General features: G+C 37.7%; 1 protein-coding gene across 1 annotated transcript in view; it reads right to left on the reverse strand.

Annotated features, from left to right (window-relative positions):
- Positions 1-812: 812 nt before the first annotated feature.
- Positions 813-19,201, reverse strand: part of IMPG2 (interphotoreceptor matrix proteoglycan 2) — a 163,955-nt gene continuing 145,566 nt past the window's right edge. Inside the window, exon 19 of the mRNA XM_045902795.3 lies at positions 813-1,475. Within this exon, the coding sequence (XP_045758751.1) occupies positions 1,394-1,475 (82 nt within the window). The 3' untranslated portion in view covers positions 813-1,393. The remainder of the gene's footprint in view (positions 1,476-19,201) is intronic.

Raw genomic sequence — 19,201 nt, forward strand, 5'->3', positions numbered from 1 at the left:
AAAATAAACAAAATTGGCAATGCTTTAACTACATTAACTAAGAAAAAAAAAAGAGAGAAGACTCAAAAACCAAAACGAGAAATGGAAAACAATACAACAGATACCGGAAATACATAGTGTGATAACACATTACTATATGTAATTATATAATAACAAGTCAGATAACTTAGAAAAAATAAGATAGTTCCTAAAAATGCACAAGTTACCAAGATTCAATCATGGATCTTGAATCCAAGAAATAGAAAATCTTCTTAGACCAAAAACAAGAATAAAAGTTGAATTAGGAATCAAAAATCTCCCAGAACAGAAAAGCCATGGGTCCTTTTCTTAAAGACCTTACAGTGAGTTATAAAGAATATATATTATAGTCTTTATGTTATTCTTCCCTATAATCTCCCCAGCAAGATTATAAATTTCTTGATAGTAGAAATTGTATTTCATTAATGTCTTTTTTAGCTACAGAACTTTTTAAAAATTTTTTTAATTTACAAACAAAATCTGTGTTTATTTTTTTAATTTTTTTATTATGTTCAGTTAGCCAACACATAGTTAATCTCTTTAACCACCATTGTTTGACCTCGTAATAGTGGTTTGAATTTGGTAGGGTGCTCAATAAAATTCACCTGATTGAATTATAAAAATAAGTGAATAAATGAATGGAATAATTCATCTTGTCATGCCAATTTATTATACATTCTAGCCTTTAAAAGCAACAAAACTTCAAATATTTTCACTTGTTTCATTCTCAACCTGAAACTCAGTTACTCACAAATTTTTAAAATTCAGTGGATTTTCCAAGTTATATTTGAAATCAAGCCACATATGCATCCCAAAAATATTGTATACTTTCATAAAAGATTCTTTTTATTTTTTTAACACCACTGCTAGTAAGCTTATTTGCCAGCTATAGAATATTATATGCATCAATGTGGCATGGACATTTCCAAGAATAATGCAGAAAAAATTACTCTCCTCCCTAGTGTTGAATTATATTTTAATTTAGGTTCTGCAGAGATGCTGAATTTGCATGAATTAGCCAGAATCTACTGCTAATACATTCCAAATTTTTTTAGGTGGATAATCATATAGCTTTGAGGAGAGACAGTACTAGAGAAAATTCTGCAAGATCCATTAGAGAATCCTCAATCATTTGTCAACATCTCCTTAACTAATATTTAAAAGGTAACAGGAGGAAAGATGCAGGAGCATCTTTGGTGGGTATGATACATTATTGTTCAGAAATAGTCTCAAATTCTCCCTAACCCAAATTTGGCCATGTGACTCATGCAGGCTAAGAGAACAAATTGGCATGTGAAATGACCAAAAGCTTGAAAAGCACATGCACAACTGGACTTACTCCCTCGCACTTTTACCATCTCTGTGAGAAAAGCATTCATAGATGACGTGGATGACCCCAGGAGGAAGAGGCACACGGAAAGATCTCCTCCAGCCGGACAGCCTCAAGTGGGCCCAACCTGGAAAATATACAAACATATAAGCTAAATAAATGCTATTTCTGTATGGCACTTACATTTGGTGGTTGTTTGCAATGAAGCAATAACATACTGAGCTAATAACACCCTTCCCCATATCCCTCCAATCTGGCAAAACCTTAATCCTCATTTTTAGACTCAGTCGCACACCCAATATCTTATGCTGGACACCTCTGATTTGTCCTCCAGATCTACTCTCTATACTTCTCCACCCTGCTTTCTACCCTGGGACACTGACCTGGATAAATTCCTTCAACAGGCTCCCTTCTCTCAGACTTCCAGATGGGATCTAGTCTGACTTAACACCTCTGAAATTGGGCATGATCAATGAAAACAACTTTGAGTGCATACTGTTACTAGGCCCTGAAGATACAGAAGTCCCTATCTTCATCATCTAGTGGGAGAGACAGACAAATCAAATTAAAATTTAATGTGGCAAGAATATTTATAAGGATATGCATAGAATGCTAATGAAGCCACAGAAGAAGGAGTATTTAACACAGGACATTTCCCCAAAAGTAGGAGCTGTCCCAGTAATGATGAGACAGAATATAATAACGTAAGGGAATAGCAGAATCAACTAACAGGTAATTGCAGGGCTACATATTTCTAGTTGTGTATCTTTGACCAGGAGAGTTCAGCTTTTATTGTTTTACATTTCATACAACAATTCTTTTGAATAAGAATTCAAGGGCTTTGAAATTTGAAAGCCTCTAAGTCAGGAAGTAAGTGAAAACAAGTTGGAAAACTGAACCTGCTAAAACTTATGAACAAGAGATAATAAAATCAGATATACAACAGAATGGAACAGGGAATAGTAAATACTTGTGTTGCTTGGAACCAATAGCATTACCTGAACTAGCCGCAGGAACTGAAAAGTAGCTTTCAGCAACTTATACCCCATCAGGCAGACGCAAAGGCAAAGGCAGAGAGAGGTTCTGTTGTGGTTCTTTTTTTTTTTTTAATTGAGGATACACGTGGTTTGATAAAACATCTGCTCTAACTATATCTAACAAAGTGTACTACAAAAATGCTTTCTTTGCATGAAGTGCTGAATTTGAAAGAATATACTGTGCCAAAAGCCATAACTAATGCACAATTTTAAAAAAAACTATTCAAAAGACTAATTAGGAGTTTATTGCTCCTGTCATTTGGAAATGACTGGGGAGGGAGTATACTGAAGCAGTGGAGGGTTTGAGGAAAGGTTGTAAAAATACCTGTGACCCAGGAAGAATCAGTACTCAGCAGAGAGGGGAAAAGTTTGTAGGGAGATAAAAAGGACTCAGTAATTATCAGCTATCACTAACTGAGCACCTGTTCTTTTGGGCTTGATGCTATACGCTGATTCTTATTCACAATCAGAGCTAACATTTATTGATTCCCAGTAATTATGCTATGTATTTTAATTACAATGATTAATAAAAATAATATAAAATTAACCATTTTTCTAATAAAAATAAACAAAAATTATTATTAATTTTAAAAGATAATCATTATTGAGAACCTGCTATGTGCCAGGTATTGTGCTAAGGATTTTATATACTTATTTCATCCTTGCAATAACCACATGGGGTAATCATGCATCCATTCAACAAATATTTTACTTTTTCTCCATATACATCTATAGTGTGTGAATTGTTTAAAAAAAAACTGTAAATTTTGTAGATGAAAAAGAAAGAGATACATATGAGTGTTCTCTATATTCCGGTTCCTGTGCTGAAATTGGAGACACAGCCATGAACAGATAAAGAAGTAAATACATAATATATGTGATGGCAATAAATCACAAAGTGTGAAAAAATGAAAGAAAGGAGGGGCGCCTGGGTAGCTCAGTCGTTAAGCGTCTGCCTTCGACTCAGGTCATGATCCCAGGGTCCTGGGATCGAGCCCCACATCGGGCTCCCTGCTCAGCGGGAAGCCTGCTTCTCCCTCTCACACTCCCCTTGCTTGTGTTCCCTCTCTCTTTGTATCTCTCTCTGTCAAATAAATTTAAAAAAAAAAATCTTAAAAAAAAAATTATAAAGAAAAAAAAATGAAAGAAAGGAAAGATATAGTGAGGGAGGGTGCTGGAGAAGCTCTTTCATACAAGGTAGTAGGAAAGACCACTCTGAAAAGGAGAAATTTTAGCAGAGACCTGAAAGAGGTAAAGATGGAATTATTCCAAAGAGACATCACAGGGATAGATACCATTATTAGACCCATCTTACAAATTAGAAATGGAGACCAAGACCGTGGCACAAGAAGTAACGTTTACCAACCATTCCATTTGCTTCCCTACATTTCCTTGTCTCTCTTCGGTTAAGCAGCATAATGACAAGTTTAACTGGGAAAAGGCCCCAATGCAATATATATATAATTTGAGTCATTTGTGTTATTTACAGAATTATATGTCCTTTATTACATAATCAATTATGGTTTTGAAACCACTCAAACAATATAAAACTATGCTTAGAAAAAGTGAAAGTCCCTCTTAATCCTATAGTTTCCTAGAGGGTTACCATAAGTAATAAGTGTATGTCCTTCCAAACATTTTGTTATACTAGCATATTGTTATATAGAAATAAGGAGAGCAACTTCACAGTATCTATTAAAACTAAGTGTGAATACCATTTGACTAGCCAATACCGCTAGTCTGGATGACAAAATGTAAATGAAAATGACATATGTCACTTTCAGGGGAAAGCAATAAAAAGCCTACACATAGTTCTCGAGTTTGTCTCTCGCCTGGCCACTGCAAGTGTAGAGCCTCCGTGTCCAGATGCAGACGGCAGAGACTTCAGCTTCCACATGCAGATGCAGATGGCAGAGACTTCAGCTTCCACATGCAGATGCAGACGGCAGAGACGTCACCAACCTGACTGACTGAGTGGAAAAGAGCCCTCCCCTCCTCCATCCCTGGTTTGCATTATGAATGAGAAATAAAATCTGTTATGTCAAGTCTCTGAGTTTTGGAGAGTGCTGGTTATTGCAGCATAGCTCAGTCAATCCTGACTAATCCAGAGAAGGTAAGGAAATTGCCCAAGTTTTCCCAACTACTAAGTAGAAGATTTAGACTCAAACTTCAGTTTGAATGCAGAGTCCCCACTCTGTTATACTGCTCTCCGTAAAATGTCATATTCGATCTTAATAAACTATCTAGGAAGATATATATTACTAACCTCATTTTACAGAGGAGGAAACTGAGTGTTTTTGGTTTTTTTTTTAAGATTTTTATTTATTTATTTGACAGAGAGAGACACAGCGAGAGAGGGAACACAAGCAGGGGGAGTAGGAGAGGGAGAAGCAGGCTTCCCCGCGGTGCAGGGAGCCCGATGTGGGGCTCGATCCCAGGACCCTGGGATCACGACCTGAGCCGAAGGCAGACGCTTAACGACTGAGCCACCCAGGCGCCCCAGGAAACTGAGATTTAGAGATAACGTCACTTGTTGAAGATTGTACAGCTGAGAAGTAGCAGAGTTAAGGTGCAAACTGCCTAAACCCACAGCTCATACCCTCCTTTCTTCCACCCTGGAAATGAATGCTTATCCTATTTATAATTCATCCGATCTAATAACTCACAGCTGATGTTAGTATACTTATTTATTTTAATCATCAAGATAGTCAGGAATTTTAAAATCTTTTGGACTCTTTCCCCATTTACCTAATGTGAGGGAGTATTTCAGAAAAAGACTGGCAATATTATCAATACCACCAAGAATCAATGTTGGGTAGTATACCTGCATTACAATTTATATGTGATTAATTTATACAGTTTTGGAATAAAGTAGTGAAAACATTATCTCATTTAAAATCTACCTACACACCACTTTCAAAATTATCCGTGTTAAACCAACTGCTCAAATATCCTCCATCTCCCACGACAATGCAGTTGAGGAGCACTGTGAGCTGGCTACGGGGGCCATCATGCAACAACACTCCCAACGTGATCCAAGGCCATTTCCCACCCAGTTTCCACCAACCCAATCTCCACCCGATGCAGAAGCAGTAAAGGCAATTGGCTATAGATTCAAAAAGGCAAGAATAGGAAAAGGCAAGAGGATCACATTTCTTAGGAAAAGCACGGTCAGTAAAAGCATTTTCAGCAGAATCAAAAGAGTACTAAGCTTGGAACATGAGAGAGTAGGACAGAAAATACCCTCTGCAAGCATGCCTACACGGGAAGAGATGCAGATGATGGAGACTGTTTGCTCACAGGTCACGACAATAAACTATGACTTTACCTCAAAGCAATAATCTATTATTTTCTCTCAATGTTCATTGGGTTGCTAGACTCAAAATTCGGCATGCAGCAGAATCACCTGAAGAGTTTGTTAAAACACAAATTCCTGGGCCCCATCCCTAAAAATTCTGATTCAGCAGGTCTCTGGGATGTCAAGAATTCCTATGTCTAACAAATTCCCAAGTGTATTTGGAGGGACCATACTTTGAGAACCACATCTTAGGGACTCCAGGGAGGACTGAGTAGATGGAAGAGAAACACTTGCAAGGGAAATCACAGAAAAAAATAGTTTTTTTCCTGAGCAGAAGAAACACTTCAGAGTAAAAGAGTACCCTGATAATTAGCAGATATATTGAAAGAAAATATAATTAAAATATGTTCTGGTGAGATTTCTGAAATCAAAAGTGAAGAGATAAATCTAACAAATGGAAAGACAAAATAAATGTATTACTGATAGGAAAAATAAACCAAGAGCAGTTATCTATAAACTTAATGCTAGGCAAAAATGGTATAATCTCCAAAATACTCATTCAAGGATTGTGACCCCAGAATTCAATATAGAACCAAATTCTTGTTTAAATATGAGGGCAGGCACCCCTGGGTGGTGCAGTCAGTTGAGTAACCAACTTTTGGTTTTGGCTTAGGTCATGATCTCAGGGCCATGAGAGTGAGCACCGAGTAGGGCTCTGCACTCTGCGTGGAGTCTGCTTGAGACTCTCTCTCCCTCTCTTTCTCTCTACCCCACCCCCTGCTCTCTCTCTCTCTCTCTCTCTAAAATAAGTAAGTGAATCTTAAGTAAATAAATAAATAAATGTGAGAGCAAAGGAGAAACACTTTCAAAGGTGCAAAAAATTTTACTACTCACTCATTCTTACTGAAAAATATTACTTAAGGGTGTCTACCAGAAAAATGACTTAAAATTACCAAAACGTTTAAGAAAGGCAAAATGGTATATAGGAAATAGCAGACTGCAATGAGACCAGTGGGGGAAAAATATTTAATTCTATGTAATTGTTGATGTATGGTTATAGTTCTAATAAAATTAAGAAAGGATTTCCAGAAAATATTTTTTAAAAATTCAAACTGAAATTCCAAATGATTTCAACAAAACCTTTAGTGAGTAGTGAGGGGTAAAGGATGGAGGGGCTTCTTGTAGCTAAAGGTTAGCTGCATTCTACAAATTAGATGCGCTTACTCTGGACTTTGAATCAAGAGCTAGTGACACAAGGAAATAAGATCTACCAGGAACTTTTCCTGGGGGAGTGGCAGTTGAAGTAGATCAACTTTCTGGGGTAGAAGAAATAGTAGTGCTGGTTTTAATATCCAGTCAGTGCCTTTGGTGCTACTAATGCAGATTCCATGTTAGAACTTGGCTCTCATGATGGTGGAGCAATATTCTCACGGGGCCTCTTTCTGGGACATTATATTTGGGCATTGTTCTTGGCTGCTTAGCCTCCAAGCCTGGTTCTTCAATCCTCATTGCAATTCTGGAAGATGCTGAATTTCTTTGTAAATTGGAACATTAAATTAGAAGTAGAGACTGAAAAGCACTGGAACACAATTGTCAAAACATTCCTAAGTGAGGAACCAAACCAAATGCAGAAACTTCCAAGCAAGCGGCTGAGAAATGATTCCTCTGCTTAAATTAACCAGAGTTAATTTCTACCCTTTGCAGTTGATATGGGACCTTAACCCCTGGCCAAAGTTGATTTGTCAAAGGATGGAAACCCCATTCCAGCTTGATTGTATGATTATGCAGTTTTGTGTAACAAAACCTAATGGCCTGAAACAATAATTTATCTCGCAATGTTTAGTGGGTAGCTGGACTCAGCTGGGAAATATCACTTGGCATCTCTCATGCATTCACAATTACATATCAGCTGGGCCTGTACTTATCTTATAAAGGGCATTACAATAAGCAGGAAAATGGCCCTCCAGGGATGTTAATATTGTAACATCTGGAACCTGTGACTTTGTTACCTTACATGGCAAAAGGGACTTTGAAAATATGGTTAAAACTATCAACATACGGGACACCTGGGTGGCTCAGTTGGCTAAGTGTCTGACTCTTGATCTCAGCTCAACTTTGATCTCAGGGTCATGAGTTCAAGGCCCATGTTGGGCTCTAAACTGAGCGTACAGCCTATTTAAAAAAAAAAAAAAGAGCATGGACCTTCACATAAGGAAATTATCCTGTATTATCCAGGTATGCTTAATGCAATCATATGAGTACTTCAAAATGGAGAAACTTGCCCAGCTCCAGAGAGCCAGGAAGATGGCAGTGTGAGAAGGACTTAGTCTGTCATTGCTAGCCTAAAGATGAAGGAAGGGGTCATGAACTTGGAAAAGGCAAGAAATGGATTCTCTTCTACGGCCTCCAGAAAGGAATGCAGCCCTACTGACATTGATTTTAGCCTCTTGAAACCCATGTTTGACTTACGACCAACAGAACAGCAAGCTAATAAATTGGCATTGTTTAAGCCACAAAATCTGTGGCAATTTGTTACAACAGCAGTAAGAAACTATTACAGGCACAAAGACCAGGAGGCATGGCTCAGTGGGAGATCATCTTTAGATACCAGGTACCATACCTGATCTACAAGAGTCCTCTCTTAGGAATTTAGAACTAGAAATCAAAGATCATTCACTCTGTTAGATGAAAGACATTAAACCCAGAAACTGCTGATAGTAGCCCATTTTCTAACATGTACTCTATAAAATCAGAATACATCATTTATAATTTTAAAAATAAATTAATGATAGCAGCACTAATTGAAAAGTGAAAATCCTCAGACACTTAATATTTTGTATATCTTGTGTTGAACAAAGGGGCTTTACTGATTTACTTAAACCATTAGTCTATTTCCTTCAATAATGACATCATTTAAGCCTAGAAAAGTCATTTTGCCTTAATAAATTCCTTGGGTAAGAAAGAAATGTATACATATGACTTGGTAGATATGAAATAATATTCAAATATAGCTGGAACTAGAATGTATGAAGCTAAGTATCTTGAGAGGAGAGTTTAAGAAACTAAGAATTTAAGCATGTGAGTTATCTACCTCACTGGAAGGCACTAATCTGTGCCAACAAACTGGAGATAACTAGTAGAACTCTAGTTCTAGTTATCTAGTTATCTAGTCTATAACCAGATAATAGGCTAGTTACCTCTATTAAAGTTAAATCTAGTTAAATCTCTATTTAAACCAGAAGTTAAATATTTAGAAGTATCTTATACACATCTTTATATGACTATACATCAAGTTTGGTTATAGGACAATGAGGTGAAAATTAGCTGAATTCTCAATAATATTCATTTGCTTCGCCTTCTTCAATGGTTCTGCTATTCCTACAAGCAAAACATTGAAATCTAAATTTAAAGAGTACAGGGTTGTCCTGTTTCAACTACCACTTATTCTTTCTACTCACCAGCACTTCCTTTCCCAGCAAATCTGTAATGAGATGCTTGGCCAAGTTTGTGTTAAATGGAAAGCTGCATTTTTAACATGTTTAGAACAAATATAATGTTTAACATAAAGATAGAAAAGAACTGACCTAGAATCTTCCTTTAATACCAGAAAAATTTTGGTGAATGAAGGAAAACCCTTGCTTTTAACTATGCATATCTCTGTCCTTCTTGTTTAGACAGGGGACAGATACAAAAGCACTGAGAAAATGTCAGAAAGTTCCTCCAATAAAATAGACCCAAACTATTTTTATGGACAAGATTAAATTAGTGAAACTTCTGGGTGATCCAAGGAGATAAAGGAGTTCAAACATTATAAGTTCACCCACAGTACTATTTATTATACTTATTACACAATTGAACTTGTTGGTTTTTTTAATCTTCATAAGAAAAACAAATACATCCCAAGAATTCTTCCATCTATATCACACTCTACTAATTTTATTATTCTAATAACAAATGTTTTACAGATTGCTTTTCTACTTTACTCCTTTAAAAATATTCTATTGAGAGGGGCTCCTAGGTGACTCAGTCGGTTAAGCATCTGCCTTAGGCTCAGGTCATGATCCCAGGTTCCTGGGATCGAGCCCCACATCAGGCTCCCTGCAGAGAGCCTGCTTCTCCCTCTCCCTCTGCCTGCCACTCCCCCTGCTTGTGCTCTCCCTCTCTCTCTGTGTGTCAAATAAATAAATAAAATCTTAAAAAAAAATTAAAAAGGGCGCCTGGGTGGCTCAGTTGGTTAAGCGACTGCCTTCGGCTCAGGTCATGATCCCAGGGTCCTGGGATCAAGTCCCACATCGGGCTCCCGGCTCAGCGGGAAGCCTGCTTCTCCCTCTCCCACTCCCCCTGTTTGTGTTCCTGCTCTCGCTGTCTCTGTCTCTGTCAAATAAATAAATAAAATCTTTTAAAAAAAAAATTAAAAAATACTCTATAGAGAGCTGAAAAACATATAATCAGATTATTTCAAGAAATAATCTGAAATAATTGATCATAATCCCTATGATCAATCACTGCAAAGAAAAGGGCAGATGGGGGGAGGGCAAAATAAGTTGGTCCCTGTTGGTTTCTGTTTCAATCAGTTGCATCAGAGAATTTCATTCATCAGAACTGGAAGTCTCAGAGGCAAAAAACATGGACGACTCTCCTTCCTTCACCTTCTCAGTCCCCAGCACAGCCAGTTGCGCACATTCAGTTGACCTCCACCCAGGCCTTCTTTTCCATTCTCACTGTACTCTGAATTTCAAGTCCTTGTTATCTCTCCCCACTGAACTATCTTAAAAGCCTCACAAATTTACCTTCCAATAGAGCCATCTTTCACACAGAGTTAGACTCCTAAAATCCAGCCTTGAGGGTTGGGTTAGTCAGATTTCTAAAACCCTTCCTCGCTCAGCCCCTGCAATGGTGTCTGTTACCAAAAGAATAAAATCCGAACTCTACATACTAGTAAGGACCCATATAATTTAGACTGAAGGTTTCCTGTCTTAATCCCCTATGTCATTCTTTTGTTCTTCCTTCTCCTTCTCATCTCTCTAGCCTCACCCCTACCACCACCTGAACCTGCCCTGCAGTTTCCACCTTTGCTTATCCTGTTTCCTCTACATAAAATAACTTTCGTCTTCATCTCAATGCTTCCAAATTCTGCCCCCTCCCTGAAAAGCTTTGGTCCCCTGCTCCCAAGTCAGAAATAATCTCTCCTTTATCTGTGTACTGTGTTACTTCATTTTTATGTTAACTATATCCCCCATCACAGGCTGCCCTGTATATATGGTTATTTGTGCCCATGAGGACAGGGATTATGCTTCACCCTTCATAACACAGAGCTTTGCTTATATTGAACCTTGGTCAATAACCTCTTGCTGAATTGAATTCAGAAGGTCCAAGCTAGAGAAAAAAGGGGGTCAAGAGTAGGGGGAGTGATATTCTATTTAAATGAAAGGTTATCATTCTTAATTAAACAAATTCTAAATTCATTTACACCACAAAGAGTTTACCCAAGGACTATTGCTTGGACAAAAGAAAAGTGAATCTCTATGAAAAAAAAGGTTAATGACAAAACCAAATCCATTCTTTTCACAATTTTTCTTTCAAAATCTTTGTTCTACCCTCCTGGGACTTTTCCAAGTAAGAGCTGGAGGACTGGCTGGAACTGAGTCATGGATTCCACATATTTTATCTTTCTCACACTGTCCAGCGGGCAGTGGGGACCAGAACTATCCACACACATGCCATTAGCCACAGAGGTCCTACCTGTGACACACCTGCCATGAGCGGATAGTCTGCATGAGGGATAGGAGGGGCTGAGGTCACCATATGACCATGGTGACAATTTTTACCCACCTCCACTCCAAGAATATCATGCCGGAAACTGACTCTATTTATAGGCATCTCCCCTGCCAATGTCTGCAGTGAATCCACAGTATGCCAGCCGACAAGGGTAACAAACACCATGTGTTTTGCCCCATAAGTGAATGGCTATGTAACATAGTGGTGAAGGGAACACATTCTGGATTTAAACCCTGACGATACCCCTCACTAGCTAGCTGTATAATCTTGGGAAAATTACTAAGCCTATCTGGGCCTCAGTTTCTTCACCTCTTCAAAGGGGGTAATATAGTAACTACCTTTTTTTTCTCTCCCCACTGTTGGAAATATCTTAAGCTTATTATTTAATTTATATAATGGAAAATATGAAAATTACTAGCCAGAGTTAGCACACTCAATAAATATTAGTTTTCCCCTATTACCATTATTTTTTTTAATGCTAAAGACCTATTTTATTAAGAATATATTATAACTTGGTCCATATATTTTAAAAATGGTATTACAATGCCCTATATATTTTTTTTTAATTTTTTATTAACATAATGTATTATTTGTTTCAGGGGTACAGGTCTGTGATTCATGAATCATTACACAATTCCCTCAGTGCTCACCATAGCACACACCCTCCCCCAGTGTCCATCACCCCAGCCACCCCATCCCCTCCCACCCCCCTCCGCTCCAGCAACCCTCAGGTTGTTTCCTGAGATTAAGAGTCTCTGATAGTTAATTGTCTCCCTCTCTGGTTTCATCTTGTTTCATTTTTCCCCTCCCCCCTTATTACCATTATTATTATTTTAATTAATGAAAAGATGTAGAAAAGACAGCATAGCTGAAATCAACAATATAAAGAAGAAAATAGATATTATAATTCTTACTTGCACTGGGAACAGCTGCACACATAATCCTGAAATCCCAAACAAAAGTAATAAAATCCAGACCTGTAGTCATCGGATTTATCTGGCAAAAGTTCCAAATACCTTTATCAATAAATGCTAATACATGACTTTTCATCTCACACCCCAACAAGAGCTCTTTAACATTTAATTTATCTAGTATTTTCATCCTCTTCTCCATCAAGCCCTGGGTGGGCTAATTAATACAATATCAACTGTCTTGCTGGCATTTTCTCCTCCTTCCACCGACAGTCCCTTCAGGGAGACTGAAGAGGTGAGAAGGGGTATGGAGGCTTGACAACACCGGTGGTAAATATACACAAAAGATGGACACGCAAACCCAGGCAAAACACCAGATGAACTGCCCTCTGACCACCACTTTCTGAACAGTCATGCGTGGGTTTTGGTGCACAACAAAATGAAGATGTACTTGAAAGTATATGCTTGCAGCAGCTCAGCGTCAGAAGTGGTGATCTGAATTTCGTAGAGCTGAATTTCTGCAGCTCTTGAGACTAGATCTCTATCCCCAAATGGTAAAACAATCAGCAGACTCCACAAAATAGTATTACAAGAAGTCACTTGATTTCTAGAAAAAAAAAATCTTGGCTTTCATAGTGGTATTTGGAAGGCTGTTTTAGAAAAATTTTATTAGCCTGAAAAAGACAGTAAATGAGCATCCCAGCTGTTATTCCATGAAATAAAGCAATGTGATTGTCTTTCTTGGGTTTTTTTCCTGTGTCATTATATATATTCAATGATCAAGTGCCAACTAGTCATTCCCAAAATTCGATTTTTAAACTATATTAGCTTTAAAATGCTGTACTTGAGGGGAAAGTGGCAGTGTTTCTAAAGGGACAAGATGTACTAATACATCTTATTGACTGTCTTTACATGTTTGACTCCCAGACCTATTATTTTTCCACTTCTGGAGTTCATATCAGAAATGTGTCTACCTTCTTAAGAAAACCATTTTTGAAAGTACAATCAAGAAGATGCCTAATGGTTCTCTAAGTGTCTCACATTCATGTCTTGGCCTCTGCAGAGAAATGAACAGTAAAGTAGATTTGTTGGGGCCATACAATTTGACATGGTGGTAATATTCACATGCCAAGGGTTAGAGATGAACAACTTTGAGTCAAGAGAACACTTGAGAGTACATAGCCCATATCTGATTCATTGTCAGGCCTTTATGCCTTCCACCCCAGCAAGCCACAAGAATACGAAGAGTCAAGGAAGTTGCGCTCAATAATTTCATTATTACCCAAACAAGTATTAATTATATTTTATCCTCATAAATATAAAATCAGATGATACCAGACGTGTTAAGGTGTGTGCTAGGACATAGATTTCTTCCATGCTACTCAGACTTGGGACTGCCTCATACTCTGTACGCTGAGCCCCACTGTGTTAGAAGAAACTAAATTTCCGGGGTCCTTGAACATGGTAAAAATTAAGCAGTTTAAAAACAGTACAAACTGAAAGCTCATTAATTTCTGTTAATGTCTAACAATATGAAATGAGCAATTTATTTAAATTTGTCTGAGTGCTTGACTTTCTAGGAGAGAGAGATTAGGAAAAGTTGTGAGAGCTAATAAAATCATGATGCTCTACTTGGGAATGTTTAAGAACCATCTCTTCTCATAAACACAAAAATTATAGTCACACATCAGACTCTACTTGTATATTGCACAAAACAATGAAAATTTCTCAAAATTAGTATCAATTTCAGGTCTGTGAATATTTTCTTAAAAACAAGCAGCTCACACAAAACTGTAATAGTGGCCAAATGACTGTTATTCTGAATTTTGTCAGCAAACACTTCAGAATAATCTGGTACCAGAATGTTTATCACAAATGACCTCATACCCTCTTCTCTATTTTTAGGAACAGGCCATGCGTGTGTATAGGGGTTCAGGGCTGCGATACAGTATTATTAGCACATGGAACAGTCTGAGACTTCTTTTTTTTTTTAAGATTTGATTTATTTATTTGACACAGAGAGAGAGAGACAGCAAGAGAGGGAAGACAAGCAGGCAGAAGGAGAGGGAGAAGCAGGCTCCCCACTGAGCAGGGAGCCCGATGCGGGGCTAGATCCCAGGACCCAGGGATCACAACCTGAGCCTAAGGCAGACGCTTAAACGACTGAGCCACCCAGGTGCCCCCAGTTTGAGATTTCTTAATTTTGCTAAGCGTGATGATCATTAGAAAAAAAAGTGAGGAAGAGAACATGGTGTTCAATTTTACCATCATCTTCTTGTTAAACATCAAAGCAGTTCTATATTAGAACTTTACGTTCTCTCATGAGCTCCTCCTAAGATGTGGCAATTGTTCTGCAAACATACTATGAAATGCTTTCCAAGGCAAAGTAGTTAAGATGTTTCAGTAACTCAACATCTTCAGACAATTCTAGTGGGAAAAATAATTGGAAAAGTCAAGCTCCAGTATTGCCAGACTTTACACGTGGACTTAAACCTTTGTTCTAATGTCAGAGATATTTATTGAAGTTATGGAATGAAAATTAAACAAATTTCATATTATATGCAATGAATGGTGTACATGTACCTAAGGGTGAAAATTCTAAATATTGTGAAATGCAAACTTTCACCATTTAAAAGAGGTATATTAAAAACTATCTTGTTTGATATGTATGCTTTCGTATATGATCAGTTCTAGCAATTCTATATAAAACAGTATTAAGTAGTAATAGATATGAAGTAAAATATATATTTCTAAAGATATTTTTCCTCAGTTGCTAGGTTTTATTTTACTCAAATTTTATTTGCACCTATTCTAAAACATTTCTAAAATGAAAAAATATTTTTTGGAAAAAATCCTCCAGCCCTTACTTAATACTTTGTAAATAAATGAATGAATGAATAAAATCTATACATAAAACCTAAAAAATAATAAAACCTAAAATTTTAAAATAAACAAAATCCTTGTATTTGTTAAACTAGTTAAGACAGAAGATGTTACAATAACCTATTAATGTGTCTCATAACTTGGGGCGCCTGGGTGGCTCAGTCATTAAGCGTCTGCCTTCGGCTCAGGTCATGATCCCAGGGTCCTGGGATCGAGCCCCGCATCGGGCTCCCTGCTCAGCGCGGAGTCTGCTTCTCCCTCTCCCACTCCCCCTGCTTGTGTTCCCTCTCTCGCTGTGTCTCTCTCTGTCAAATAAAATCTTTAAAATAAAAAAAAAGTCTCATAACTTTCTTCAGTCTTTCTCCAGAGGCTCTAGAGGAACAGAAATTAGGTTACAATCCAGAAAAGTATATCAATTTATAATCCACTCCAGCCTTTATGAAATGAACCACATCCCTGAAAACTCACTTTAAGGTTACAACTGATATAGAGTAAGTTATAGAGAAATTTAGACGGGCTTGGAAATAGTATTTCAACTAAGATACTGCCAAAATTCCATGAACAGCCACTAAATAAAGATAGAGTACTTAAGATTCATCTTTAGGGCGTTCTTTTACTCAATTACAAAAAAAGAGGAGAAGGGACATCTTGTGCATTTTAGAGATCTGTGACTCAATTTAAAGGAAATCTTCCTCTAAATTTAAATAGAAATACTCTTCTAGACAAGCACGTCTTCCATTTTAATGTGCTTACAAATCACTCAAGGATTTTGTTAAAATGCAAATTCTTCTTCCTGCAGGTCTGGAGAAGGACTTGAGGTTTTTCCTTTCTAACAAGTTCCCAGGGAAAGTGATGCTGCTGGTCCCAGCCACAGTGTGACTTGCAAGATCCTAGAGGACTTACAGGCACTGACAAACAACTTTAGAGTCTCTTGAAATCACCAGTATCTCTAGAAACTCTGACTTCAACTCAAGATCTTAGTGGCTCAAGTGAGGAATCTAAATACCATTACATTTATTTTATAAAACTGACTACTTACATAAAATGCCAAAAAACTGTAAGACCTTTGGCAATCTTTCTATTAAAAAAAAAGGTAACTTAAACAAAGGACAGATTATATTCAGCTTCTTCTAATTGATAATATTTAGAGATTTCTATAGCCCTCAGTAAATCACAGAAGAATCAAAATGAATGTTGCATATGTGTGTATTTTATATAGCAGGGAGTTAGGGTCATATTCATCCCCTGGATGATATCCATTGCCAGTTGTCAAAGCTTAAGAAATCCTGACCACGAGTCTTGCCAGCATTCTGCCCCCACAACCTGGCTGACAGCTTTATCAGCAACCTGCGAGGGAGAATAGGCCCCAGCCTGGCCTCCATCTCTGTAGTGCCGACTGTAGTCTGAATGTTTAGGCTTCATCAGTAACAGAAGCAGATAGGCCCTAAAGATCTAGAGTGAGCAGATGTTACTTCTACTAACAAAACAACCGCAAAACAATCTGTGATATTCAGAATATGCATGCACTTTTAAAGCAATGATGGCTCAAGCAATTAATAATATAAATTCCTCAGTGATAATTTATTCAAAATATCAATAATCATATTAGTAAATGAAAATCACTTTTGGGACACCTGGGTGGCTCAGTCGATTAAGTGTCTGACTCTGATTTCGGCTCAGGTCATGATCTCAGGGTGGTGAGATTGAGCCCCACATCGGGCTCTGAGGTGGGTATACTTAAGATTCTATCTCTCCCCCTCCCTCTGCCCCTCCGCCCGCTTATGCTCTCCCTCTCTCTCTCAAAAAAAAAAAAAAGAAAAGTCACTTTTATTAAACAAATATACCATTAAACTGTCTAGAAGGCAAATCAGACCAAAAAGTTCAGAGCAATGAACAGAGCAGTGGGTCAGGCAAAATGTGTGAAATCCTTCTTTACCCATGTGGATTGTCAAAGCTGAATAAGATGACACACAAGAGAAAGAGCCTGTAAAGAAAGTTGATGCGAATTTATAGTTCCTTTACTATTTTTATTGAATGAAGTTATGCTAGTGGTTCAACATTGCCCTGCAAGCTTCTCTATTATCCACCCATCAATTTCCCAAAGAGGTTGGCTGGAGGTAACATAAGGAGAATGACATCAGCAAAGAACTCCAAAGAGATAAACAGCTCAGTCTTGGAAGTTTTGCTCTAGGGACAAAGCTGTTCCAGAGGCAAGGCTGGCCAGAAAGATGCAACTAGCTGCGCATAGGGACAAGCTATTGTTATTTAATAATGAGACTTAGCTAAAAAGTAGCTAAGATACCCATTAGGGTGGCAATCATCAAAAAAAGAAGAGAAGGAAGGAAGGAAGGAAGGAAGGAAGGAAGGAAGGAAGGAAGGAAGGAAGGAAGAAAGGAAGAAAGAAAGAAAGAAAGAAAGAAAGAAAGAGAGAGAGAGAGAGAGAGAGAGAGAGAGAAAGAAAGAAAGAAAGAAAGAAAGAAAGAAAGAAAGGAAGGAAGGAAGGAAGGAAGAAAGAAAAAGAAAAAAAAGAAGGGAGAGATGGAGAGAGAGAGGGAGAGAGAGGAAGGGAGGGAGGGAGGGAGAATGGAAGGAAGAAAGAAAGAGAAAGAAAAGAACAGAACAAGTGTTGGCAAGCATGTGAAGAAATTGGAATCCTGGTGCATTGCATTGCTAGTGGAAATGTAAAAATGATGTAGTCACTGTGGAAAACAGTATGATGATTCCTCAAAAAGTTAAATATAGAAGTATCATGTGATTGAGCAATTTCACTTCTGGGTATATATCCAAAAGAATTGAAAATAAGGACTCCACAGATACTTGTATACCAATTTTCATAGCAGCATTATTCACAATAGCCAAAATACAGAAACAATCTAAATGTCCATCAAGAGATGAATGGATTAAAAAAAGGAATATTATCAACCCTTAAAAAGGAATGAAATGCTAATACATACTGCAACATGGATAAACCTTGCAAACATTATGCTAAGAGAAGTAAATCAGACACAAAAGGATAAAAGTTGTATCATTCTACTTAAGTGAGCTACCTAGAATAGGCAAATTCATGGAGACAAAAAGTAGAATAGAAGTCACAAGGAGCTAGAGGAGGAGAGACAGGGAGCTATTATTTAATAGGTAGAGTGTTTCTGTCTGGAATGATAAAAAAGTTCTGAAAATGCATAGCAATGATAGTTCCACAACAGTATGAATGTATCTAATGCCACACTTAAAAACAGTTAAAATGGTAAATTTTTTTATATATATTTTACTATAATAAAAAAAACAGAAAAAAAATCATTGGACACTTAAAGAATCTGACTTAAAACTTTCCTCTTACTCTTTTCTATAAATTAAATGTGAACAATTGTCCAAAAAATTTAAAAAGCTAAGAAAGTGGATCTTAAGAGAAAGTGGATCTTAAGTGATGGACACATGTACTGGAACCATTTTCTTTGTTTTCTCTTCTCTACTTGATTGCCTGAACTAATACAAAGGATCACAAGTCAAGCTCTTACCCAGGAAGCTTACAGTATCAAGGGTTCCTCCTGTTGTAAAAGATTCAGGTAATCCAGGGCTCGGACAAAGCAGAGAGAAGTCTGGGACATCGAGGGAGGCCCCCAGGTTCTTTGCTCCCATGATGAGCACATGCTCTCAGGCCCAGGGTGATAGACGAGGTCTCCAATGGAGAATTTATGAGGTTCTCTCACACAGAAAGAGAGCACTTCATTTATGAAACATCTCTGTTTTATACCCGCTGTTTCACGTCCATTTTGAAGAACATCCTATGAAGAACAGTCCATAGAAGAGATCCTCCTGCAAGCACGTATCATTAGTGTATCTACTTGGAGGTCCAGAATCATTTTGTTGGGACGCCTGGGTGGCTCAGTTGGTTAAGCGTCTGCCTTCAGCTCAGGTCATGATCCCAGTGCCCTGGGATCGAGTCTTG

The sequence above is a fragment of the Mirounga angustirostris genome, unplaced genomic scaffold (assembly GCF_029215605.1).
Source record: "Mirounga angustirostris isolate CCGP_5_RB_7025 unplaced genomic scaffold, mMirAng1.0.hap1 SCAF_1, whole genome shotgun sequence".
In the NCBI taxonomy this organism is placed as follows: Eukaryota; Metazoa; Chordata; class Mammalia; order Carnivora; family Phocidae; genus Mirounga; species Mirounga angustirostris.